Source organism: Chlamydotis macqueenii, chromosome 1 (genome assembly GCF_036417535.1).
Source record: "Chlamydotis macqueenii isolate bChlMac1 chromosome 1, bChlMac1.mat, whole genome shotgun sequence".
In the NCBI taxonomy this organism is placed as follows: domain Eukaryota; kingdom Metazoa; phylum Chordata; class Aves; order Otidiformes; family Otididae; genus Chlamydotis; species Chlamydotis macqueenii.
In genome coordinates, this window is record NC_141556.1 from 72146748 (window position 1) to 72173093 (window position 26346).

General features: G+C 36.7%; 1 protein-coding gene across 3 annotated transcripts in view; it reads left to right on the top strand.

Moving 5' to 3' along the window:
• Positions 1-26346, top strand: part of AEBP2 (AE binding protein 2) — a 53088-nt gene that overhangs the window by 4538 nt on the left and 22204 nt on the right. For all 3 annotated transcript variants that reach the window (XM_086756298.1, XM_086756306.1, XM_086756313.1), the window contains exons 2-3: positions 16329-16536; positions 19702-19809. In XM_086756298.1, the coding sequence (XP_086612424.1) occupies positions 16329-16536; positions 19702-19809 (316 nt within the window). The remainder of the gene's footprint in view (positions 1-16328; positions 16537-19701; positions 19810-26346) is intronic.

Here is a 26346-nt window from a genome sequence, read left to right on the forward strand (position 1 = left end):
GCTGATGGAAGTGCGGTGAAAATGTGTCTGCAGCTCACTGATGTGTTATTGCTGAACTACAGTATTTACTACAAACAGTTTGATTACTAAAATAATTTAAATATTATTGACTGGAATGTTTATTGTGGAAGTATATTTAAATCTGAAATAGTTTCATTGTCATGTTTTGTTTGATGTAGAGAACAGTGGTAGATCTTGCAATTGTAATAAGATGTTTAGCAGAAATGTAAGTTGTAAAGCTGTATAAAGGGCTTTTTTGTTCACCCTTCTGAATTTGTCTTGCGCTTTGTACTCTCACCTAGAAGTTACCCCTGATCTTGTGTTCTTACATCATTTTTACCCTTCTTTAGCAGCTTATCCTTTGCTCCCTCCTCTTACTGACTAGGCAAGAAGCATTAAAAAATACGGAGGTATTGGCTGTTTTCCTGACTGGTATGTAAGTGCTGATTGACTAGCTGATAGGCCAAATGTAACAGGTTGTCATTGGACCTATGTAGTAATCTTTCCCTCAGGCACAGTGCTAATTAATGTCCATCTTTTTCACAGAGTGGGCAATTTAATGTAACTTGTCAGGCTTTCCCCCCTCGCGGCCCCCCTGGTTTTTTTTTGTTTGGTTGTTTTGTTGTTTTTTTTTTTTTTTTTTTTTTTTTTTTTTTTTTAGCCGTTTCACATTTATGGTTTTTCACCAACAGAATTAGTTATTGGGAAGAACTGACTCAAGGAATACTCAATAATACTTAAGGAAACTTCTAACTATCTTAACCATATTAGACTTGTAGAATACTTCTAGAAATGTTATTGTTCCTTTCCTGTGTCATAAGCGAGCAGTTTTGAAAAAGGATGTTTCAGAGAAGTTTCTCAATACTAAACCTTTTTGTGCTTCAGATTGTCAGGTCTTTTCATTTTATCGAGTGAAATGAGGCACTGTGAAACAAACAGATTGAAATATAAGAGATTTAGACATGAAAAATCCAGGATCTAGGCTGAGATTTTTTGATTACTTTTAAAATGGAGGCCTTCTCAACCTTTAATATGTATGCTGACTGTAAAATATTCGTTATTTAAAGGTTTAAATGTAGTCTTTATCTAGTGTTGAAACTCTTAAAAGTGAAGAATTTTCAAGACTGACTAGGTGATGACACATGATTTGTACAAGTGATGTTTATGAAGGCAGAATAATAAATTTGAAATATATTCAGGAAGGCAGATGGTACTAATAGGTATGCTTCATGTATTCATGTGACCAGATTAAAAAGTGCTTCAGGCCTCCCTTTGTTGCATAGTCTCACTTGTTCCTATCCAGGAAGTGAAGAATCATTCATTAACACTTACGGCAAGGTGGTTAAATCGTTAAATTTTTTTTTAGAGTGAGTGTAATATTGGCATGTCAGAGTGGGCTATATAGAAGATTACCTGAGTTTCCAAAATTCTGATGAAAATTATGTTTTCAGCATTTCTGACTGCATTTATTGTTGCTGTTACTTGCTTTCAAATTGCAAAATAAACCCCTTGTTTCTGTAATGGTTGTGTTCAGGCCTTTCTGGTGCTGAAGAAAACGGCTTTTGATGGGAAGACAAAACAGCCTAGATATTTTGTATGGCAAGTATCTTTATTACTAAAGCTGTTGGTTTGTATAATTAAGTGGTTAACATGAGGTCTTTTTGTGAACTAGATGAAAGAGCTTGGTATAATGAGCTGTTATATTTACGTCTTACTACAATAACTATACTTCATAGAATTTTAGAAAAACATTTTCCTATTCAATGTTTTATGTTGTATTTGTACATCCACACAGGTCTATGTGCATTTTGTTTAAGTTAGTGACATAATTAAATCTGGTGACCTCTGAATATAAGGTTTGATTGGTAGGTTGTTTCAGGGAGTTTCCTCGGCCGTAGTGGAAAGAACTGTCTTGGTTCCCCAACTCCCCCGCCCTTTTCCACTTTCCAGTTGAACTAAACTGGGTATTACATGTAGCCCAAACGTCCATTTGACAGAGATGTGACATCATGCATTTCTGGAGTTAATCATAGATAGAACTAACTGTTTTGGATGACGCAGTGGAAATGTTTTACCATAGCCACAACTTTCCAATAGTTTTAATATATTTACATCTTTCTTGAAAAATGAAATCTAATTTGAGAGTAGTGGTGGGGGAATGAGCAGTATGCAGAGCTGGCATGGAAGACAGCGGTATGGAATTTCACCTAGAAGCCATTGCATTGGGGTAATTGTAGAGCAATCTGTTATTGGATAGGAAAGTGGGGACATGGCATAGAAGGGAGCAGATAGAGTGTTTGAGATGGGGATAGAGGTTTCTGGCAAGGAGGGGACTTGAGATACACACAGAAAACTTTTCATATTATAGGGAATGAGAATGTCTAATAGCCTGAGGAAAACGTGAGAGCTTAACCCAAAGAAAGTGAAAAATTGGTCTCTGCCGTAAAGGAGCCAAGTAATTGCAGGGAATCTTTGAAACAGGTGGGAATGTAATTTCCAGTTAACTTGTGCAGGAGGAAGGAACAGAAGAGAGTCAGGAAGTCCTTTGTGTGAACAGTGAGTTTTATCCACTCTCTCAGTTGCTATTAAAAAGAACAAAACATGGTGATGTGACTTGCAGAAAAACAAAAGTGATAGTTTAGGAAGATTCTTTGAGGTAGAGGTTTCTTTGTTTTGTTATCTATCTGTATAACTAGTACCTTTTTATAACTTCATAGGCATTCTGTCCGGAATTGTTCATGTTTAGAATGTGTACGTGTTCAAATTATTTTTTTATTATAAATATTTATAAATATTCCATGTTATGCTTCATATTTGTACTTGGTTTTGTGATATGCTAAGATAGAGTTTACAATTCTCAGATTGTGATTTTCTAAATCCAAACCCCAACAAATAATTGGAGAAAAAAAATTTGAAGCCGCTCACTCAGGATACTGGTGTACTTTATTCCCTTCATGGTGGTAAAATACAAAAAAACCCCACAAACAAACAAACCAGAAAACCAACCAACCAAAAAACCAAGCTCCCCCACCGCTCCCCCCAAGATTTTCTTTTTCCATATCTAATTTTCTTCTGTATACTAGAATTTAAGATTTTAAATATCTTTTGCTAAAATTCAGTTGTTCCTGTTTAATGGATACTTTCTTTAATAGAGGGTTACTTAATGTATATACAAAGATATTCAATAGTGATAGAAAAGTAAAAGATTTCTTATGATCTTGAAAGTTCTGTTGTCATCCTGATGGACTGTACAAGACTGCTGTGATTCAAATAGCTTGTGTAGTGTCAGAGTGAAGTGAACATAAGTTGTTTGAGTTGAGAGACTTGTAAAAGACAAGATTATTGGCACATATAATGGAAGTATCATTTATTAAATATTCTTTACCAAAATGAAAATATAGCATGAATAATTTTTGCTTATTGTTGTTATTGTTCTGTGCAACATCTTGTAGTGCCTGTGCAGTGAAGGCCTTTTTTGATCATTAGATTCCGCATATAAAAAGTCTTAAAGGTATGAAGAAAATAATTTCATTATATACACAATAAACAGAGAAACATCATAAATATTTTTTATTTTTCATTTGAAAGAAAACTACTTTTGGCATGTTTTTAAGTAGACTTTCTTAGGCTAACTTACATGCCAAGTTGTAGATTAGACAATTTCTACAAGTAGTAGTTAATTCAGTGTCCAGCACAACAAAAATCAGACCTTAATTTATGACCTCTCTATTATGAAGGGAGTCAGTTAGTGGAGTTCTACTTTGCTGGTTTCTCTGCTTTTGATACCTGGTTAGTACTTGAAATAGCAGCTATTCACTGAGGTATGAATAGGCAAACCTGCTACTTTATAGAATGCTATCCTATGTATCTATTTTTATTCTCTATTAACTTGAACCTAACATGGTAACTGAAACTGGAGGAGTTTTTTAGGTCTTCTCTAGGAGTTTTGCATTTTTCTTTGGTGGTCTTGTCTTCTGCTTGTTTTCTGAGTTTTGTGTTCTGCAAGTGGGTGTGAGGGAAGGTGTCCTGAGGATGGGAGGGTGATAGTTGTAGTGGGTGAAACTTCCTTGACACCACATCTGAAGGCTGTTAGCTTCCAGTGCTGATTAGACTACTTTGTATTGATTATGGTTCTTGGAATCAAGAACCTGTTAAAAAAAATAATTAATTCTGATGGTTCTTCAATGACTGTGTTTCTTCTGTGCCTCTCTTAAGCTGTGCTAGTAAACACACTGTTTTATCAGTAAAGATTGAAAATTATGAACCATTTGTTGCTGTTCCCTAATTTTCCAAGGAGATTATCAAGTTGAAGATAATGCCGTTCTCAGAAATGAAAGTCAGTTTTATTTGTGTCTTTGAGGCAGAACCACTTACAGTTTCTTGATTTGTGTAATCCTTTTGCATATGTAGTCTTTGTGCTGTTGTATCACAGGGCATGCATGTTTAACCTGCTCTACTCTCTCACTATTTTTCTGATATTTTGACATTTCAAATTTTTATTGTGTGACCTGTTCCTCTGTATGCTACAAATCCAGCTAAAACCTGGGTTTGTGTTATGTAAATATTATGACCCCAAATATTCTAGGATTAAGAATCTAAATAATCAAAGCAAGTGATCCAGGAGAGTGGAAACAGCTCTACAGAGGTGGTGATTCATAACACACTTTCTCAGTCTTGTTTTGCTTCCTGTACATGTTTGTTATTTTAAGTTCCTTCGATTTCTCTATCTTGAAGAGCTTTTTCGATCTTCCCCTGGTTTTATATTACCAATCTGAACTGTTTGCACTGTTGCTCACTTTTCTAGGTATTTATACCTAATCTAGATGTAGCTTTACTCTAAAATAAGCTGCTTTAAAAAGAATTTTTAAAAAAGTTTTTTAATGTTATCACTTGTCGCACTGTATAAAATTTTCCCTTGACTGTTTTGTTTTCCACTATGTTGATTTCTTAGTAGTCATATAACTATATAGCTATTCAATAAAGACTCTTCCAGGCTTGTTTTTAAGATTGATTTATGAATACTTTTTGAGTCTTGTTCATTTTAAGAAGTTTTTGTTAGGGTAACTTATTCTGTGTAAAGCATAGGTTTGATTTCCAAAAAAATGGCTAAGTGATTCAGAAGCACAAGTGATTCCAGGTGACTGAGTGCTCTCTTAAATCATGCGGTCCTGGAAATCATGTTTATGCTTTATATAGGAATTGCCTTAATGTTGTTTTTAGTTATTTAAAGGTATCGTGAACCTGAAGGTGCTTCTGGAAAATGCTGGACCACCAAACACGACTGTTTTCCTTTTCTGTAACTCTGAGCCTCTTGGTATTGTGCCTCTTACTTGCAAAGTTGATTCTCCCTCGCTTTCACAAAGTAACTTTGCTGACATGCAATTTTTACCTGTACTTGTTTTCCTCCCTTGCCTCTGAAGAGCTGGGGAGTCAGTTGTGTTGTCTGGTATCAGGGGTCGTTGTGGATAGGAGCTGCAAGAGCAGAAGTGAACAGAAGATACTGTCTTTGAAAGATGGTGGTGGACTTTCACTTCATGTAGTTCTGGCTTATTGTTTTCATAGAATCATAGAATAGTTAGAGTTGGAAGGGACCTTCAACGGTCATCTAGTCCAACCCCCCTGCAAGAAGCAGGGACATCCCTGACTAGATCAGCTTGCTCAGAGCCTCATCCAGTCTGGCCTTGAACGATTCCAGGGATGGGGCATCCACCACCTCTCTGGACAACCTGTTCCAGTGCTCTACAACTCTCATTGTAAAAAATTTTTTTCTCATATCTAATCTAAACCTACCTCCTTCTAATTTAAACCCATTACCCCTTGTTCTATCACAACAGGCCCTACTGAACAGCTTCTCCCCATCTTTCCTGTAGGCCCCCTTGAGGTATTGGAAGACCGCTATCAGGTCTCCCCGGAGCCTCCTCTTCTCCAGGCTGAACAGCCCCAACTCTCTCAGCCTGTCCTCATAGGAGAGGTGCTCCAGCCCTCTTATCATCTTTGTGGCCCTCCTCTGGACCCTTTCCAACTGGTCCATGTCTTTCTTGTGTTGGGGACTCCAGAACTGGATGCAGTACTCCAGGTGGGGTCTCACCAGGGCAGAGTAGAGGGGAAGAATCACCTCCCTCGACCTGCTGGCCACGCTCCTCTTGATGCAGCCCAGGATGCGGTTGGCCTTCTGGGCCGCAAGGGTGCATTGCCCACTCATGTTGAACCTCTCGTCTACCAACACTCCCAGGTCCTTCTCCTCAGGGCTGCTCTCAATCCGTTCCCCACCCAGCCTGTATTTGTGCTTGGGATTGCCACGACCCAGGTGCAGGACCTTGCACTTTGCCTGGTTGAACTTCATGAGGTTGGCACGGGCCCACCTCTCCAGCCTGTCCAGGTCCCTCTGGATGGCATCCCTCCCTTCCAGCGAGTCGACGGCACCACACAGCTTGGTGTCATCGGCGAACTTGCTGAGGGTGCACTCTATCCCACTGTCCATGTCGCCGACAAAGATGTTGAACAGGGCCGGGCCCAACACGGACCCCTGAGGGACGCCACTGGTGACCGGTCTCCACTTGGACATTGAGCCGTTGACCACCACTCTCTGAGTGCGGCCATCCAGCCAACTCCTTATCCACCGAGTGGTCCATCCATCAAACCCATGCCTCTCTAGTTTAGAGAGAAGGATGTCGTGCGGGACAGTGTCAAATGCCTTGCACAAGTCCAGGTAGATGATATCCGTTGCCCGTCCCTTGTCCACCGATGCTGTTACCCCGTCATAAGAGGCCAACAAATTTTGATCCAGGTACTCTGATTTGTTCTTGCCCTGTGAATTATCTTTCTCTTTGGCAGCCATTTAGTGTTCTGCAATCTGTTTTTATTCTGTTTTTGTTTTGATGGTGGTTTATCTGCATACACTATTTTTTTTTTTTCTTACTGGTGGTAGATTTTCCTGAATTCAGAAACTGATCATTATCAGTCATGAAATTATTTTGGATACTTTCTATTTAAATTAAAGACAAATTATTTTCTCAGGAAATAATCCAAAAATCCCCTTAGAAATGTGAGTAACTGAGGTTATTTTCTGTCTGCTTTGAAGATTCTCTCTGGATTACTTGCTGGTTAGATGAAAAGAAACTATAGGCACTCTAAAGCATTATGGCATTTCCATGCCACAGTCAAACTACATCCATTAAAATAAGGCAAACAGTTTTACTTGTGGAACATAGATGTTTGATTTGGGGAATTAAATTGATAAAGCATGGAAATTTAGTAGTGGGAATATATCTGTTGCCAATGTAGATGCATCATAAAATACCAAATTCAACAAAGATGAGGAGAGGAACAAAAAGGATCAGGCAAATGTTAAACTTTTCTGCTCCATTGCTGGCTCATAGTCGTTGCTCATGTTTCATGAACTCTTCTTAGGATCTGTTTCAGTCTCTTAAATTGGCATGATTGATTGGAGAGCATAAAGCAAAGAATCTAAATCATTTGAATCTACTTGGACACCTTTGTATAGTTGCAGATATTCTGATACTAACTTCATAAAGAGGTTGCCATTAAAGTTTGCTTAATATTAATTGAAGGTCAGCAAAAGTTAAATCTTAGTACAAAACCGTATTAATTTATTGTGTAACAATTTCTATTATGAATCAGTTATATCACGTTCAGTTGTACCATTGAAATTATTAGGTTTTAAAAATGACACCTGTCCTTCTTCAGTTTTTAACAGCCTTGGTCTGCAGTTCATATTGCTGGGTGGAATGTAGAAAAGTAAAAGTTAATCATGTAATGCTTCTTGGAGCAAATACAGCTGCTCCCATGTTTGGAAGTGATGGAGATTTTATAAAAAAAGGTAAATAAAATTCCTAGGATAGATGGAGGAGCTTCCTATCAATGATGGGAGCTCAGGGTTGATAATTTTATCATTTTCAAGCTTTGTGAGGATTTATCTTCTCTTGACTGTTGATTGCATTAGGAACTAGTAAGTATAAATCACTTTGAATTTCGTGGCCTCAAAAACTGTAAAACTGCTAGGTGGTCCGTTGTTTTTATGGAACTAGTCCATTGGCCAGCTGTACACCACAGTTTTCCACCTCTTGTCTTGGAAAGGAATAAAGTAATAGTGAAACTCATGAATTTTTTGTTTTCCCTCTGGACTTCTCCCTCTGGAATTTTCCTAGTGAAATGAAAATAATGAGGTGCTGAGGTGTGTCACTAGACATGTCTTTTTCTTTTTTTTTTTTCTTTCAATTTTTTTTTCTGTTTATACTTGGCATTTGTAATTGAGTGATTGTGATTGATGCTGTTTGTTTTCTTTTGGGATTAGTACCTAGTTGCAGTGTAGTCTTCCATGTGGTAAAAGCTTTTCTGTTGCATTCTAGGTTTTAACCCTTGAAGTTGCTGTAAGAAATAACTGTTATTCGCAGAGTTTCCATTATTCTGAGTTTATTTTATCTGAATGTTACAGTAGAATTTTCTTTCTTAAGCTTCTGTCATATGTATTGGAACAATGTAGCTGAAGCTCCATGCAGAAATCACACGGTATGTCACTGACTAGTAAAAGCTAAAGAAACTATCAGCAGGGTGGCGTGGGTTTGTGTGTGTGTGTATATATGTGGTTGGTGGGGTTTTTTTGGGGTTTTTTTTTTTTTTTTTAATCCTTAAAATGTTCACCTGCTTCCAGTGAGGTTTGTAGTATTTGGATTCTTGGCTGTTAATTATGCTTTTAATCTAGTTGGAGGCAATCTTCTGTGGATTTGATGCCTTATGACTGGATTATCACTGTGTATTTTAGAAGAAACTGTTTCTGAAGATTCCTCACTTGAATTAGTGTAGTGTGCAGCTTGATGGCTACTCAGTAGTGTTAGTTTTAGCGACCCTGCAACGTATGTTCCCTGAAATCTCTGCTTGTTTTTAATTTGATGCTTTACAAGATGAGGTTATTTGTTATAGGATCTGACGGTCATTTCCCTTGGTGTTAGCTGAAATCAGCTGGGTCCTTTGCTTACCTATTGAACATCTGGGGACTGGAAGCTAAGCATTGTCAGCGGAGGTACTGTAACTCTGAAATGAGCTCCTGTTGATCAGACCGAACTAGTGCTGGTTGACCCTCAAGGGCATGGTATAAGGCCCATCTGTTAGGTCTGAATTTTGCCTGAGGGAAGGTTACTTCAGTTAAGGTCTAGAGGGAGTATGTTTAGCAGACATTAAAAGTATAATAGCAAATTGATCGGGCTTTTGTGCATGTGTTCGATGCCTGGCTTTACTGTTACTTTAAGTGGACAGTTGCTAATGGGCGTTCATGGGAAGTAAAAATGAAATTACACTGTTACTCTTTTGGCTTGGTTGATAGTCCTTCTAGACTCCTACTATCTGTTCTCAAAGATTAACAAAAAAAAGCAAAAGAAAAAATTTGGGGCATTCCATTCATTAAATTCAATGGAAGGGATTACTTGCAGTAGTAAGGAAATTGATCTGGGAGAGCCAAGCATGTGTCAGGACTGATGTGCAATACACCATTTTCTTTAATGTATTAAATCATAGACTCGTTATATTGTCATTCACATCTAAATGTACACAACAACTAGTGGCCAAATATGTGGTTTGAAATTTGTGCATTTTAAATTGGGAATAACTTGGAAATTTCTTTTCTCTTATAGCAGATATTCATATTTGCATGACTCCAACAGTGGCTTAATTTCAGATCCTTAAAGGAAAAGAATAATTCAGGACTTAAAATGGTTGAACAACTTTTTTTTGTTTTCTATAAAATGAAAATAACTTGCAACTTCTTGTAAGTTTTTAGCTATTAATTTTTGTTTCTGTTTCAGGGTTATTTTTAAATACAGTTTGGAGTGGATTAGCCAGCTAGATGCATTTGGTTCACAGGCGCTAACCTTTGTGCAGGCACTAATATTTTGATGTGAAAATGATGAAAAAAAAAAAATCTTAATCATCTTGATTATGAAGATGTATTATTTCTAGCTACAAGTAAAGTAAGTACAGGTAAAAAATGAGACCTGAAACAGTGCCTTTGAGGTAATGACTCCTCTTTTTAAGCCTGCATTAATGTTGTTGCTTAGTGAACACACTTTAAATGTCAGTATCACGTCAAAGCTGTTGATCTCTTGGTATAGGGAAAAACGTCTGACTCTTCTGAGAAGATTCTGTGTTTTCAGTTCTACCTTGCTGCATTTGGAAGGCACTGTTTGCCAGTGTTTGCAGACTTGGTAAAATGAGGTTTACTGGGTTTAGTAAGGTATTTTAGAAAGGCATTAATTTATTGCCTCTAGAGCTGTGATTTTTTTTTTTTCTTCAAATTGATTCTGGTGCTGAGATTAGGATGAAAGTAGGGATAACATGAACTCCAAGACTATGTTGTGCTTGCTGTAACAGTTTTAAATCTTAGTAATTAGTTGGTCTTCTGAATGATGCTTCTTAAAAACAGCTATTGTGTATGCAGGCTCTCTCCAGCAGTGACTGTTTTTGATGCTCTATTGTTTGGGATGACCCCTGAGTTGAACTCTCTGAAACTCAAATGTCTAATGCTCTTCATCAGGGTATGGTCTATAGATCCATTACAATGGAGCTGGAGCCTGCTTACAGCTTGGGAGCAAACCCAGACCTGTCTGTCACTAGCAATAGGGGAATGCCACAAGCGCTTAAGTTCTGCTCGTGTCATTCTGCTTTGATAGTGGCTGTCAGGATTTAAACAGAGCTCCCGGCTGGGGAAAAAGGACTTTTAAAAAGGCAGAAAAATTTGCTTTAACTTATTTAGCTAAAAATTTTTTTTAAATGTCTTTGTTTCATTACCAGTAGTGTGCCAGAATGTTTGTATTTTCCTTTGTTCCATTTTCTCCTCTGTGATACACATTATTCCTTTCCCACTTACGGACTTTGTGGATTTCAGATGAGAAAGCAGAAGGATGTAATTTCCATTACTACCTTCCCTTTGTTACAGAACTTTTCCCTGTCTTGGATTATCCCAAGCAGATAGAAAGTCAGATTGGATTGAAAAGTCCCATTCTTAGATTGAAGGATACACAGACACTGTTTTAGTAGTCCAGCCCTTCTTGGGTTGAGTTCCACTCTTTTGGTCAGGAGAAGGTTCAAGTGGACTAAATAAGATGACAGAGTGTGTGCACACATCTTACTCACATGTGTGTCCTGCCCTTGCATCCTTTCTGAAATCACAAGAAACAAAAAAGTGGATGAATCAGCAGGTCTAACAAAGCCAGTGTTGCAGTTAAGTCTTCTCAGACTTAGCAGCAGCCACTGCTCTGACTGTAAAACTACCATCATCTTTCTGCTTCATCTTGAAATGGCAGGTCAAAGGCAAGAGACCTCCCAAGTCAGTGTCTTCTCTAATGCTATATATACACTACAGACCTTTTCCTGAAAAGCTTGCTGATATTTTCTCAGTGTATAAGCTTCCTGTATTTTCTCAGTTTCTCAAACTAGAGAAAACATACACATGCTTGAGCTGTACAGGGCACTATGACAGAGGTTGCTGGTCTTCCGCAGATTCTCTTTTCAGCCTTTACCTGTTTCCTAGGTGACCCAGAACTTGTAAGCAGGAAAGCCAGAAACTAATCCTAGATTCTCAGTATTGTGAGGCACCTGATCAACTGAAATATGTTGACTCTGGAGGCACAGAAGAGAAAGCAACAAAAAAATCATTTTACATTTTTATTTAATGTTTTTTTTTTCTAGAGATAGAATGTGTTAGGGCAGTGAGTTTCTTGCATTTTCGTGGAGCCTGTCAAGAGAACCATCAAAAACCAGTAATCTCTTGTGTGATTCGTAGCCATTTTGTTTTATAAGCAGTTTAGCTATTTCTCTGGTAGGTCTGGTGACAGCGATGTTTGTCTGTCCTCTTTAATGTCTTACACAGAGTTCTTCAAACTAGAAGAAAGAAAGGTGTTTCGTCTTACATACTGATTTTTTGTAACTTAAATCCACTTTGAGTGATATTTTCCCATTTTTTTTCCATTTTTTCCATTTCCAACTATGTCTTGAATAGACTGTAGAATCTTAGTCCAATGTAGCACTTTGTCCCTGATTTCCAAGAAATTCTATATGCTAGTACTTGGTTTAAGTGCTGTGGGCAACTTTTTTTTTTTTTTTTTTTTAAATTCCAGTTCCTCTGATACTAAATTTTGATATCATGTATGCAACTCTAATCTGTGAGCCCATAGCAAACACTTAGCCTATTAGAACTAAACTAAGCAAACATTTAAATTATTATAACTGAATCAGCTTTCTAAGTGTTATTGGTTTCTCATGTCATTAATAACTCTACTTACCAGAATACCTTTTGCTGAATCAGTATTGCTAGTTGACTTTTACATATTTTTTTTTCCAAAAACGAGTAATGAGGATAGCAGGTAGGATAGCATATAAATAAAAAAAACACCCTAAATATTTCCATTCCTTAGGCTGTAAAATTAAGAGACCTGTGATTTTGTATCATAAGGTGTGGGGTCAAGGCCGGGTTGGATGAGGCCCTGAGCAACCTGATCTGGTTGGAGATGTCCCTGCTCCTTGCAGGGGAGTTGGACTAGATGACCTTTGAAGGTCCCTTCCAACCCTAACCATTCTATGATTCTAAGATATGTTGTGTTGCATTTGCAATATGAAATAAACTTTCATGCTATAGATTCATCAATTTGAGATTTTTTCATCTCTGCTTAGAGAAATTAACCAGATTGCCTACCTGTGAATCAGAGAAACCACACACACCTGCATGAGTGTGCATGTCACACACTGTCCCTGCCTCCCCCTCTTCCCGTCCCCCAGTTCTTTCACAGAGCTCATCTGGGTTATGTTTTCTCATTGCTTTCCTGCTTAAGACCGGATTGTAAAAACAAGGGAACCCTTGAGAAAACTATGCTAAATACCGCTTCACAGTCTGTCCTTGTGGTCACCAGCACCATACCTCTTCTTAGTCGGAATTACTTATGCATATTTGTGGCGTTTTTGTCAACAGTACTGATGCTGTCAGTGGATGTAGAAACTCAGACTGTAAATAGCTTGGAAATTTGAGCTCCTACGTGAAATATTTATAAAGTACTTTGGTGCTTATATAGATATATATATACTTATATAATAAAGGCACTTTGGTACCTTTCAACTGCGAGAAAGTTAGAGTTACTTATCCCCATGAAGTGGTCTGAGGCAGCTGTTGCATGAATGCTATATCTGTAGTACTTTGCCATCCTTGGTTAAGCAACTTCCTGTTGGAACCACTGATCTGTGTAACATTACAGTAAGCGACAAAAGTGGTCAGGCTATGTGCCATCTTGTACACATTCAAACCTGCTTCTAAGGACTGATTTTTAAGAAAGCTGTATTTGGATAATTCAAACTTGGGTGTGTGGGGGAGTCACATTTAATTATTTATTCAATTTTCCTACCATCCTATTGGTGAATTTTACTCTCATAACACAGTTTTACAGATTTTGCTTTTGGGGATAATTTTTGCTTTAGGCACCAGCTGAGGAAGGGAGGGGATGTCAGTCACCTAGTTACATCCTATTGTGGGCCTGGCATGGTGGAAAAATTCAAATTGCTTGCAACGTATTTTGCATTTAAAGCTTCTGACAATTTCCTAGGGGATCCTAAACTACACTTACTGGTAGCTGTAGTTAGTGACTGTTAACGCTGTTTGAGAATGGTAGCTTCAGCTCAGTGCTAGCTGCATTTTTTTTTTTTTTTTTTTTTTTTTTTTTAAGTTTCTGGTGAAAATAAAATAAGCTTTTTGGGAAAGGCAGCGATATGGAGCAGATTCAAAACCATATCTATAGGCTTCTGTTGGCCACTTTATTTGCTCATCTCAGACTGTGAGCTTGTATTTAATGAAAGGAACTTAGACTGCTTGGGGTCAGGGAGGGATCATGGAAAGCTGTGTGTATTCAGGATATAGAAAAGGGAAGAAAATAAAAACAGTGGACCCATGGAAAAATGCCGTGTAGCAGCAAAGAGCCGGTATGACTTTCATGGGTAGAAGTAATTCGTTGTACATTTTAAAAATCTTTTTTGAAATTGAGAAGGGAGAGGAAAAAAAATGTGGTATTTCCATAACAATTAGGAAGTATGTATTTGATACTCTTTTATTAAAGCAAAAAAAAAAACAGTTTAAAAGGTTTCTAAAACTTCTTTTAACTTGGAAAACAAAGGCCTAGGAATAATTGGTCAGTTTTAATGATAGGAGACTAAAGGGTTGGCAGAAGATTTTTATGGTATCTGTACTTGGGATATGGTAGTCAACATTTTCATAAATGTTACCTTGCTGGAATCTCTCAGATCAGCGTTTGCTGATGAAAATTACTTAGGGTAGTTACACCTAGAGCTTAACTGAAAACCATTGCTAAAGGGAATCTGTTATTTTGACTAAGGCAAGACTTTTTTTTTTTTATTGATAAATGCAGTGGAATCCACATGGTGGGTGAGAGGGGGAAATCTAGACAAGGCAAATGATGAAATAATCTATGATGATTTCAAAATCTATCACAGGGAAAAACTACTAGCACAGATAATATGAGAAATTGCTAGTAAAGGCTTTTAAAGCAAAAGAGCGAACATGCTAATGATATTTTCAGATTTTGAATAATGGTGTAGTTTTTGCTTCATCTGTCTCAAATTTATAATAGAATAATAATGGGTATATAAACAGTGATGATAAAAAATATGGAACAGCACCTGTACCTTTAAAGGCAGAATGCTTTAGTGTAGAAATTGTGTGGAAGAGGTGGAGGAGAAAAGGGATATGATAAAAGTTAGAAAATTATAAATATGATGTAGAGTTGAATAGGAGATTATTATTATCATTCTTTAATGTCATTTTTTTCCTTGCCCTTGGCTTGGAAGAATATGTGAAGACACCTTTGTTAAAATTACTACTGCATATTAGGCTGTATTAGCAAAAGTATATCTTTACTGTCAATAGAAGTGATTCTTCACCGCTACTTAGTACCATTAAGACTGTGTCTGGGTTACTGTGTTTGGTTTCGGACTCATCCCAGATACTGACATACTGGAGAGGATCCAGTGGAGGGGTCTCCAAGATGGTTAGAAGGCTGAAGCAAATGCTATATACATGGAGAGGCTGAGAGACTGGGTTTCTTCAGTTTTGGGATAAGGGCAGGGTTATTGCTGTTTTTAGTTACCTGATAAGGGAGATTTAGCAAAGGAGGAGTGAGAGTCTTCTCAACCCTACTGCTGCCAAGGATGAAGCAACAAACAGAAGTTACAACACTGGAAATTCTGATGTGATGTTGGGAAATTTTCCCTGTCCTCTACAACAAGGTTAATCAGATATTGGGAAAATTGTTCAGAAAGGTAGCAGAAACTCCAGCCTTTGAAAACACACATTAAGAACTCAACTAGACAAGACCACAAGCCATATAATCTCACTTGCTCGTATTTGAGCGGGAAATTTGACCACCTGATCTTCTGAGGTGATTTCAAAAATTATGTGTTCTGTAATGCTGTGGCTTTGTGGAAGACAAAAACAAAAAGGTCTTAAAAGGCAGTGAACACTTTCACAAGGTAAAAAAAAATAAGGTATATCAGTAGCTATTTAATGTTTATCCAGGAAGAACATCCATCTGTCTCCGTATTTTTTTGCTTATATGTCAAAACAGCACACTCTGCAATTTTTTTTCTAGTCCTGTTTGATACTTGACTCTGTATCTGCCAAGATACAGAGCAGAACGGCTGTTGTATATGACCCCTGCTGGCCACATATTCACATTGCTGCTTCTGGCTTCTCTGGAAGGTTTTAAAAAAAACAGAACAAACCCGTTAGTTTAGACCATGCATGTGATTGACGCCATGCTGGGGTAATTGTGGGAGTACCTTAAACCTTCTGTAGAACTTCAGTGCTATATTCTTTTTAAGGATCTAGCATTTAGAGGTGGATGCTGGGCTAGATACATCTCCAGTCTGACCCAGCATGCCTTTTTTTTTTGTCTTTTTCCTTTTCTTCTCTCCTAGGAAATAAAAATAATAAATGGCTATTCAATGTAGCTTAAAAATGACTTTGTTAATCACATGAGAGTTAATTTTCTGAAAAGTCAGTGAATGGGAGAATTTTCCATCCCCCTCTTTTGTTGCCAGTGTCTAGAAGAAGTTATACTCTTGAGTAATAGTAGCTGTTTCCTGAGTGTACATTTATTATAGTTAAAGTGGTGCACCACAATAAATAGTAAGTTTGTGTAAGATTTTCTTTTCAACCTGTCTAAGTGTATCTGAAACAAAACCCCAAAGAGCTACGATTTTTATTTGTTCCGTTAACATGCAACAGATATGAACTTTCTCTTTTTTTTTTGGTCTTACAGTATAAGCAGCACTATTATGGACGTAGACAGCACAATTTCCAGTGGGCGTTCAACTCCGGTTATGATGAATGGTCAAGGAGTTCCTGCCTCCTCTGCAAAAAGCATTGCTTATAACTGTTGTTGGGACCACTGCCATGCTTGCTTCAGCTCCAGCCCGGATTTGGCGGATCATATTCGTTCCATACATGTGGATGGTCAACGAGGAGGGGTTGGTGTTACTTTTTGTTTTCTCCCTCTTTTTTAGATGCCAGTATTTTATTCTTTAATAATAGTAACAAAAATTTTATGTTTTAAAGTATCAATCCCATAGGTAGTGGCAGCAGAGGTTAGGCCTTCAGCAGTCTCGTGTTACGTATTCAGCTATTGTCTTCTGTATAGTTCACTTGATTTGGTATTCTGTGTTTTTAATTGAATACCTAACTTTAAGAATGTAGTAAATTCTTATTAATAAACGGTTTGAGGCTATAAAGTTTTTAATAGATGTGCTAACTTCTCAACATCCTGAAGCTGTTGGTGTATCTTTAAGTGCTTATAACTAGAATTCATTTTCTTAAAATTATTAGTGTACGTGTTCCTGCATGTGAACTCAGGTGAAGTAATGAATTACTATTTTTATGAATGGAGTCTCACTAGAGAATGTATAACGGGGGGAGGACGTAAGACTCATTGACTCAAGGGTACAGAGTCTTACTGGAACAGCTCTGTCTGTAGTATTGATGACAAGTATACCTTCAGTATAATTGCATCTAGGGTTTTTTTGTTGTTGTTTTGTTTTTGTTTTTTTTTTTTTAAATCAAGGTTTGTATATAATCATGTATGTTTCAGTCTAATCCTTGGTCAAATGGTGCAATTTCTGTTGGTCTTACAATTTTAATGTGTCAAACCATCTTCTAGTAGAGTAATTTCAACTCTACACTAAACTACCTGCCCCTCCCTCAAATTACCTTTGATGCCTCGAATATGTCATGTAAACTACCTTTACATCAAACACGAGAAGTCTGCCTGCTTTTGGCACTGTATGTTGCAGCTCTTTAATTTCTTGGAGAGCTAATATCAAATCTTAACCTAGAATAGTCATTCTTTTGACTTTTTGTCCTGTGATTTCTCCAGAAGTAAAATGTTAGGCCATTACACTTTATTTTGGGTGAATAAGAGACTTAAATGCTAATTTGCATTGCTTTAAATTATTTATTGTATAGTTGTGTCACTGAGACAGCCGTGACTCTGGTTGAGTTTAGCTAAGGCTTTTTGGTATGATTGAAGTTCCAGCTTCATATTTTGTGACTTTCAGTCCAAGCTCTAAGCAGAATCTTTCATCCAGTGAGCTGACTCTTTAGGTACTCATGAAATTATTTCTGTAGTTCCGTTCATAGGTTTGTAAGATTGTTATATGAATCCTGGATGAAACAATGAAATGCATGAGGTGTATCAGTATCCTGTGGGCTTGCACATAACTTCATCTCTGGCAGTCTTTTGTTATCCCATCCATGACCCATTTTCATTTCTTAAAATGGAATTGGAAGTTTATTCAGGGTGGTGGTTTGGTTTTTTTTTAATTTTGTATTGTATTTCTGATCACTGACGTTCCATGCGACGTGATTTGTGGATATTTTTATTTAGAAAATATTAGTCTGTATTTGTCTTTCTGAAAGAGGAGGTTGTTGGAAGCACCAAGTGTCTAATAACTTCCATTTGAGTCACACTTCTTATCCCAGTACTGGAGTTGGTTTATTTTTTGAAAAGTTCTTCAACTTGGTGCTATTCAAGGGGACTGATCCTGATTGATTTGTTTCAAGTATTTGTCTGCCACCTGCTGGTGAGGTGTTTAAATGGTGTTAGAAATTATATTGTAGTTTTGGCTGGATTTCAGATACTACTTAACTATGGTGACTATGAATTTGAAGAAAAGTTGGGGTATATGTGATAAGCATCTGTGTATATTAGAATGCATATTTTCAAGCTAATGCCGAGATAATGGCCTGAATCCAGATAGATCTCTGAAGAGCCCAGGAATCTTTTTGATAAAATAGTTTTACTTCCCCAAAATATTTTTTTTCAGAACTGTTTTGGATTTGGCCTTTTGACAAGGGTTCCCAAGAAGCCTTTCCTGGACTTCTGGTGGGTTATTGTAAAACAGAGTGCTTGGGTTTTTTTGAGAGATTGCTTTTCCACAATCTGTAACTTCACAGTAGTACTCCTTTGCTGAGTGCCGTGCTAGCTGCAGTTGCTGATTGAAATACTGGGACAGTTACAGAGCTGTTGCAGAGCCAGGGATCTGAGAAATTCCAATTCTGTGGGTTCAGGAGATCTTAAAATTGAGGAGCAACAGACACCAAAAATTTAGGGGGTTAAGCCTTATATGTCAGTGGGTCTGGATCAGTCATACAGATATGCAGAGTTTTCCAGTTTTGTATCATTAACCTGGGTTATCTATATATTATATAGCAAGTACATAGCACTCCTGTGGCTGCTCTTTTGTTTTGAAAACACAGACTTCTGAGATTGAGTTTTTCAATCTCCAAAAGAGAACAAGGAACTCAAATCCCATTAGTTTCCTTCAGTTCTGAAAACCTGCATTATGGACAACGCTATTCCTGGGGACTGTACTTTGCTGCTACAAATTAGGGCTATACCTCCCTTCACACACAGACTTGTTGAGGAAATTCTAATGAAAGGCAAGTTCATTGAGCTTTTTTATTCTCTTGCTTATAGACAGACACAATGAGAGAAGAGAGAAAAGCAGCATGAGTAAGTTATGCTCCCCTTAATGCACTATTGTGCATGTGACTGATCTGTACACTGAAATTGCAAAACACCCATAGATTTTTTTTAATCCAATGAGAAATTGTAACTTTCTTCATCAGGAATTGAGTATAAGGCCCTAACTAGAGGTATCCTCTATTCCATAATATAAAACTCTGGTGTCTAACCAACTGAGTTGTAATTAAGAGTTTTAAATTTTCATGCTTAAATAATCAATTAATATTTTATTATGAGAGTAAATTATTTCCTAGAAAACAAAAAATTTGTCTTTTTAAAATGTTCAGTCTCAATATCTGGTAGATACAGATACTTGGTGCAACCACAAACTCTTTACAGTGGATGCTGTGACTCTCGATTTTGTTGATCTGCAGGAGCATCTATTTTTTGATGTTTTATTCCAGTGACTTGCTTTTTTGAATACTTATGGTTGTAATTATTCTTTCCTTGGTGAGATACGAGAAGTGTGTTGCAAAATAAATGGTTATTGTTCAATATTATTTTTGTATTATAAAATCAAGCTTTTTTGCTAATATGTTTGGGTTTTTTTTTTTTTTTTTTTTTTACTATTTCCTTTGACTTCTATGAACTTACTAGATTTTTACTCTGTTAGGTATTTGTTTGCTTGTGGAAAGGTTGCAAAGTATATAATACACCTTCAACAAGTCAAAGTTGGTTGCAGAGGCATATGCTGACCCACAGTGGGGACAAACCTTTCAAGGTAAGGTTCATTGTAATATATATCATCTGTTATTTCAAGATCCTATTTGTTTTTTTCGATACAATTTATTAATTGAAAAATGCCATCACAGGAGGATTTCCTAAAAAGTATTGAGTGAGCTGAGCCTTCGTCTTTGCAATAGTAATGCCCAGAGGTCCTATTCTGTTATGAAAACAGGTGGAGATACTGTTACTGCTTCTCTGTCCCTATTTCTTTTAATCTCTAAATGGTAAGGGAGCGTAAAACTAAATTGTGCTGAAGTTGAATATTTTGTGCGTTTTCCAGTTGAGGTGCTTACACTGTAACAGTAAGATATTTTGCCTCATGCTTTACGCTTCCATATTAAACTTTGGATCATGCCTTATGGTGCATATTCTGTGCTTGAAGGAGAGCTGGTTTTGTTAACAAAATTTGGTTGAAACACAGTCAGTGACTATTTATGGTTAACCTCTCTGACAATAATAAGGAAGTCAGGGATGCAGGACCGTTGAGCTGACTGTATTTCCTGCATAGTATTTTCTAACTTTCTCTTTCTTTCTCCCCCTAATCTGTACCTGCAATTCTAGGTATAGTAGTGTTTATCATTCCCATATCCACCAATCCGTTATTAATGAGTTGCTTCATCCTCTTATGGATACAGTTGGGGCAGTTCATAGCTGTCAGTCCTGGATCATTTGATGGTAAGTCTCACCCACACTACTTCAGACTGAAGTTCTCCTTCCATGGATATGAAAATTAATTAGGGTTTTTTAAAGTTTAGGTAGGACTTTATGCCTTCCTCTCCTCAGCCCCCACCAAATTTTAGTCATTGTTTCTCCACTTCCCTCTCTTCTCTTTCTCCTCAGGTAATATACTGTGCTTTTTTTTTTTTTTTCTTTTCTTTTTTTTGGCAGCTTTATTACTAAAAAATACTTCCAGAAGTTACTACTTCTGCATAGCTTCTAACAGTAGTTATGACAGAATACAAAACTAAACTCAAAACCTAGAGAGTAAAAATAGTGCATTGCATGTCAAAAAGTTTTTAAATAAGGATTAGACTTTTTCTTCTATCTTGAACTGTGTAGTTTAGCTTGAAAATTTCTGACTGAGAGAGTGCATAACACAAGAAACTTGCTTTTGAGGTTATCATACCCTTTGTTCAAAGGAATAAGGTTAGTGTGCTCTTGGAAGCATAGCATAAGGATCACAGATCCCTGAAAGCTTGCAGATACGATTTTTCCATCGTTTAAGAGATGGACATAGCTCAGAAATACCAGTAGTACTTTTGAGTCTGTCAGTTACACCTAGCAAAGTCAGAAAAAGTTGTTAACCCAGTTTTTTTTGGCTAGTCTGATTACAGCTAGAGCCCTAAAATTTAAAACAATTACTTCTGATAATAACAATCTGTTAATAATAATGTGTTAAATATGTGTTATTTCATCAGCTAATTTTTCTGTACTTTCTGATCATACTAAGGGAAACAACAAAACACAGGCTAGAATTGCAGTAGTTAATCATCATAGCTCGATGTGTGTCACTTCAGCATTTTTTCCTACTGTTGTCTTTAGTTCTACTGTTTGGGTTTTTTTTTTGTCTCTGTATTTCTCAGTCTGTTCCTGGGGGCTTTGAATGGAGAATAATTGTGGTCTGAGTAGAATTTTGTAACCTCTTTTGTTCCCCTGTCATTTAAGCTCACATGAGGTAGCCAAGTATGTAAGTGTCTGTGATACCAAGATATTAGTTAACTAACTCCCTTTTCTTGCTTGTTTCTTTTCTTTTACAAGCTTTTGAAATCTACTGTCTGATACAAAAACACTTAAGTTAGATATTAGTCTTGATTGGTCCAAGAACAGCCATTACTAATTGTTTTACGGCGGTCATTCAAAAACGGAGCAAGTGTTTCTGTTTGCATTTAGCTGTTCTTATAAATCTTAATTGCTTACCTTTTAGAAAAAGACAAATTTTTCAAGTCAGAGTTGGATTAAGGACTTCTCAATGATTACTGCAGGCAAAATATCTCCCAAAACCTAAATTATAAATGAAGTTACTGTTGCCTTGTGAGGATATGCTTGAGTTCTAGCATAAAAGAAAAGGAATCTGTTATTTTAGAGAACTTGCTGAAAGTGTCTGGTCATTCCGTGTTTTATTTAAAAAGTAAATAAATATCAGGATTTTTGAGGAAAGCTGTAAAAGGTAGTAAGGGAAATAGTATAGCTGTAAGCTGTTGTCTGAAGAACTGCTGTTCAGGATGTTTTTACAAAAAGCAAAGAATGTTAGCTAGGAAAATGACAAATAAAAGCATAGAAAACTTATTTTTATAAAGATAAAAGAACACTATACTTGTATAATGACCAGAGAAGAGTAATGAGTGTATGGCAGGTTGCTATATTCTTGTATTTCTACTCAAAATAAGAGACAAAAGTATTTTCTTAAATTGAAAGGCAAGTGGGGACTCTCTAGGGCATAAAGCTCTCTACGGCATAAAGCTTTCCTTTGCATTAGAATTACTCTATTGAAGGATATGTCCCTGTCCTGTCACCCTTTTGCTTACAAGTGGACTCTTTTTATGTAGTTGCCCATTTGGGGTTTAATTATCTATTTTTATGATACATAGGATGTTGTCCTTTGATTAAAAGCTGTATCCAGCCGTAAATGAATTGCTGTAAATGAGCTTTCGTATTGCAAGGTCTTAGTGAGTTTACCTGTCCTTTCCATGCGTTCATATAAACTATGTGACTGTGTAGTTCACTTGTCACAGAAATGAACCCACTTCTAAATTAAAAAGGCAAAATGTTTCATATTTTCATAATTTTTTCCTACTTTTTTTCTGTCTATGGTTTAGTGTGTCCCCCTCAGCATTAATACTGAAATACTTGTGTCACAGAAAAGGTAAATTTCCTTATGAATACCTATTTTTGAGACCTTTGTTATGCTAGCTCCATTTTCATATGGGGCAATTTCCTGGTAGCCTATGTCCAGGTCATAAGAAAGAGACTTTTTATGTCTGAGTCATCTGCTGAACTAAGGCGAGGGGAAGGGAAAAATACTCTGCCTCTTTGGGCAGAATTTAGGACCTCGGTTTGCCTTTAGTCATCATACCGCTTTTCTCTTTATTCCCTCCCTGTATTCCTAAATTTTTAATACAGATGGCCTTGAGTTTCATGTGGAACACATGGCTGGATTTTTTTTGCTTGATTTTTTTGAGGCCGTCATCACTAAATTTTGTTACTGATAAAGTGTCTTTTCTTGGGGCACCCACCAATCCCTCCACCAAAGAAAAGTGTCCATTAAATAAGACATGGTTACCATTGCAGCTAGTTCTTAGTCTGTAGTCAAATAAGATTTCTGCAAAGCAATATGCTTTTTCAATCCTACTTTTGGTAAGCATGGTTTCCTAGACTTGTTTTTCTTGTCAAGAGGAACAAACAAATAAACTGGTCTTACAGAACATGTTTCTGATTGAGAACTTACCAGCCTTCTTTGGCCCTCTCTTAGGTATTTTTGAAGTTATGCTGCTGCTCTTAATACCTGAAGTTCATTGCTCTTGTGCTGCTGGAAGTTTTCTCTTTGCTTATTGCAGTCTGATTCTAGCTATCCTTTAATTTTTTTTTATTATTTTTTTTTGTCGTTTTAGACATTTAATACAGGTATTCTCAGAGCATGTAACTGTTTCTCTGAAGACATTCAGTGTGTTCATGTTTGTGTATGATTTTACATTCAGAGTTGAGAGAGAAAATCCTAAAGATTATTATTTTTTAGTTCAGTTATTACATAATTTTTGCAACTTCTTAGAAACTGGTGGAATGTGGTGGAGTATCATCAACGTGTGGTAGTGGTCCTGTCAAGGCTTCAGCAACTTAAAAACTTTAAGGCTTTCAGCAGGTGGATCTGGAGGAATAATCTGCTGAGTTAGAAAACCGATGCTGGTAACTGTCTGTGGCAAGCTGAGAAAAAGGGAATGAAGAAATTTTATCTTACTTGTCCTAAACTTGGCTGTTGCAGATAATAAGTATTTGAATAGCTAATGTGCTGTGATGGCCTACGTTTTCCAGTGTGGTTTCTGGTACTCGGTAAACAAACAAATAAATAATTCAAAGTACTGCTCACTGTACCTTGTTGCTGTACGAGGCATTGAAAGTTACTTGAAGACCTATCAAATGAACTCTTAAAATGTAGTCTGAGTGACCAAATACAAGATGTTGGGCACGATGAAGGGCCAAATAGTAGAGTGAGCACAAAACAGTGGGAGATTTTATGCAAAATAATTGCATATAGCAATCTTCTGTAAATATAAGACTGCATGTGGGTACGCTACCAACTGCTTTCCCATACTGATTTCAGTGGCTATGCTCTTAATGTTTAAGATCAGTCATGCAAGGTTTGCTCATGTAGGGTAAATGCTTTCGGTAACAATGAATGATAGTACCTAGGTTCATTAGAGGCTTTCATCCTTTGTTTAAAAGGGGCGAAGAAAGTAATAATAATAAAAAAAAAAAAAGAAATTTGATGCTCATTCCTGAATTCCAGAATTCTTTTAAGTAGTGACTGCATTTGGTGTGACTCTCAGTGGAGTAACACTTGTTGAAATCTAGAAACCACAGCCAAGCAGCTTCAGTCCGTTAGAGCATTGCCTGAATACTTAGATGTTGAGACAATAAGAAGGTTTATCCAGATGTCAAAAATATTACCGTTAGATTTATTGGAAAAATTATACATTGAATATTCTAAAAAGGAGATTTGGTTACTTTGAATTTAGAGAAAAAAACTATATTGCTAGGTGTTTTTATATCCTGTTTGTTAAAGTCACTGGTCATTACTGCCCATTAATAGTGGTGGGTATGGGTACACTGGAGAAATTAAACTTCTTACGTGTTGACTTATTTTCTCTTGAAGTAACATATCCACCAATCCGGACCCAATCTATCATATTTAAAATAGAATGCAAAATTTAAGATTTAGGTTTTGGGGGAAAAATGAAGAGATTGATTGATTTAAAGTTGTGCATAATAGTTGAGTTTGATTTATTAGAAGCCCTCTAGATCTGTATAATTATCTGGTGGGAAGCTGATTTGGTGTGACTTACCGTCCAGAGATCCTGAAGTGACAGCCTGAACTGCTCCTTTATCTTTGGAGAGAAGAGACTTTACCCATTAGTAACGGATTGCTGGATATATTATTTTAGAGAAAAAAAAAAAAGAAAAAAAACAGGTAAGATTTTTCTCCTCTTCTGCTATTTCCTGTCTACTACAAAGGCATTCTGTGTCGTCTTTGATATATCAGCTGTTGATGATTTGGTGGCTTGATCAGGTAGTCTCAAACTACACAATATCTGAATGTAATGATTTCTGCAAATATTTCATACTGTGACTGCAGACTATAAATAGACTTTCTGGAAAAAGATAATTTCTAGTTGTAAATTGCATATATTGAAGATTTAAAGATGCTAGTTTGGGGCTTTTGAAAGTAAAACTTAGGTAGAGCAAGAAAAGTAAGCAGTAGCTTCTGTAGATAATCTGTATTAGACTATCTGTGATTGTTTTCTTTGTATGTGACTAGACAAAAGTCAAGTGAGTCAAACTGCAGTTTGTCATTAAAAAATATTTCCCATCTGACAAGAAATATAATTAAGTTTTATGAACTTGCATTTTAAAAAGTTTTAGAAATGTGCCTGGCACAAAGTTTGTGTGTTATTTTCAGAAGATATTGCCTTCTGATTTTATGCTTTAATAAACTTGTAGCATGGCAATGCACACAGTGTACCAAGACTTTAGGTTATTTTTTACCTCTAGGAGGCATTGCAAGACTGAAATTTTGATTTCTCAGTGATTTAAACTTCAGAGTATGGTGGTTTTTTTTTTATGCTCATTTTATTTCCTGTCAGTATTTGTAGCATCAGAAAGAGCTAGAAGCTGAAGTCAGGAGCGCTTTAATGAGAATTATAGTGAAGTTTAGATTTAGTTGCTGAGTTTAGTTTCATGAAACTGCTTTTATGGGCAATATAGCTGTTTCAGGCACCTAAAAACTGTAGAATAAAAAAATTGTTTGAACTAATGCACACATATAGTTTACCTGTACCTGTTGTTTAAGTTTGATCATCTTGAATACAATTAAGTGGATCAAGTTCAAAGTCGGGTTGGATGGGGCTTTGAGCAACCTACTCTAGATGTCCAACCCGAACCATTCTATGATTCTCTAAGTGTGAATTTTAATCTTCAGTATTAATTTGAAGTAATAATTATTGGACTGGGGTTACCGTAGTACAAATGAGATCAAGTTCTTGAGTGTTTTGAATTTCATAGATGTGCTGCTATTTCTTACATTGTAACACACTAAAGTATAAGTACACAATAATAATTTTGTTTGAACATGGGAAATTATAGGGCAAGGTAAAAAGGCATAGGTAGGTTTTTGGTAAAAAATCTTTACAAATCTTAAGATACTTATTAGTGGGGGAGACACGGCGGAACAAATAAGAGTGTGAAGGATCCTAAAGCTTTTCGTCAGGCAATTATATGTTTGTAGTTAGCGCAGCTCTTAGAAAACTTTCTCTAACTTCCT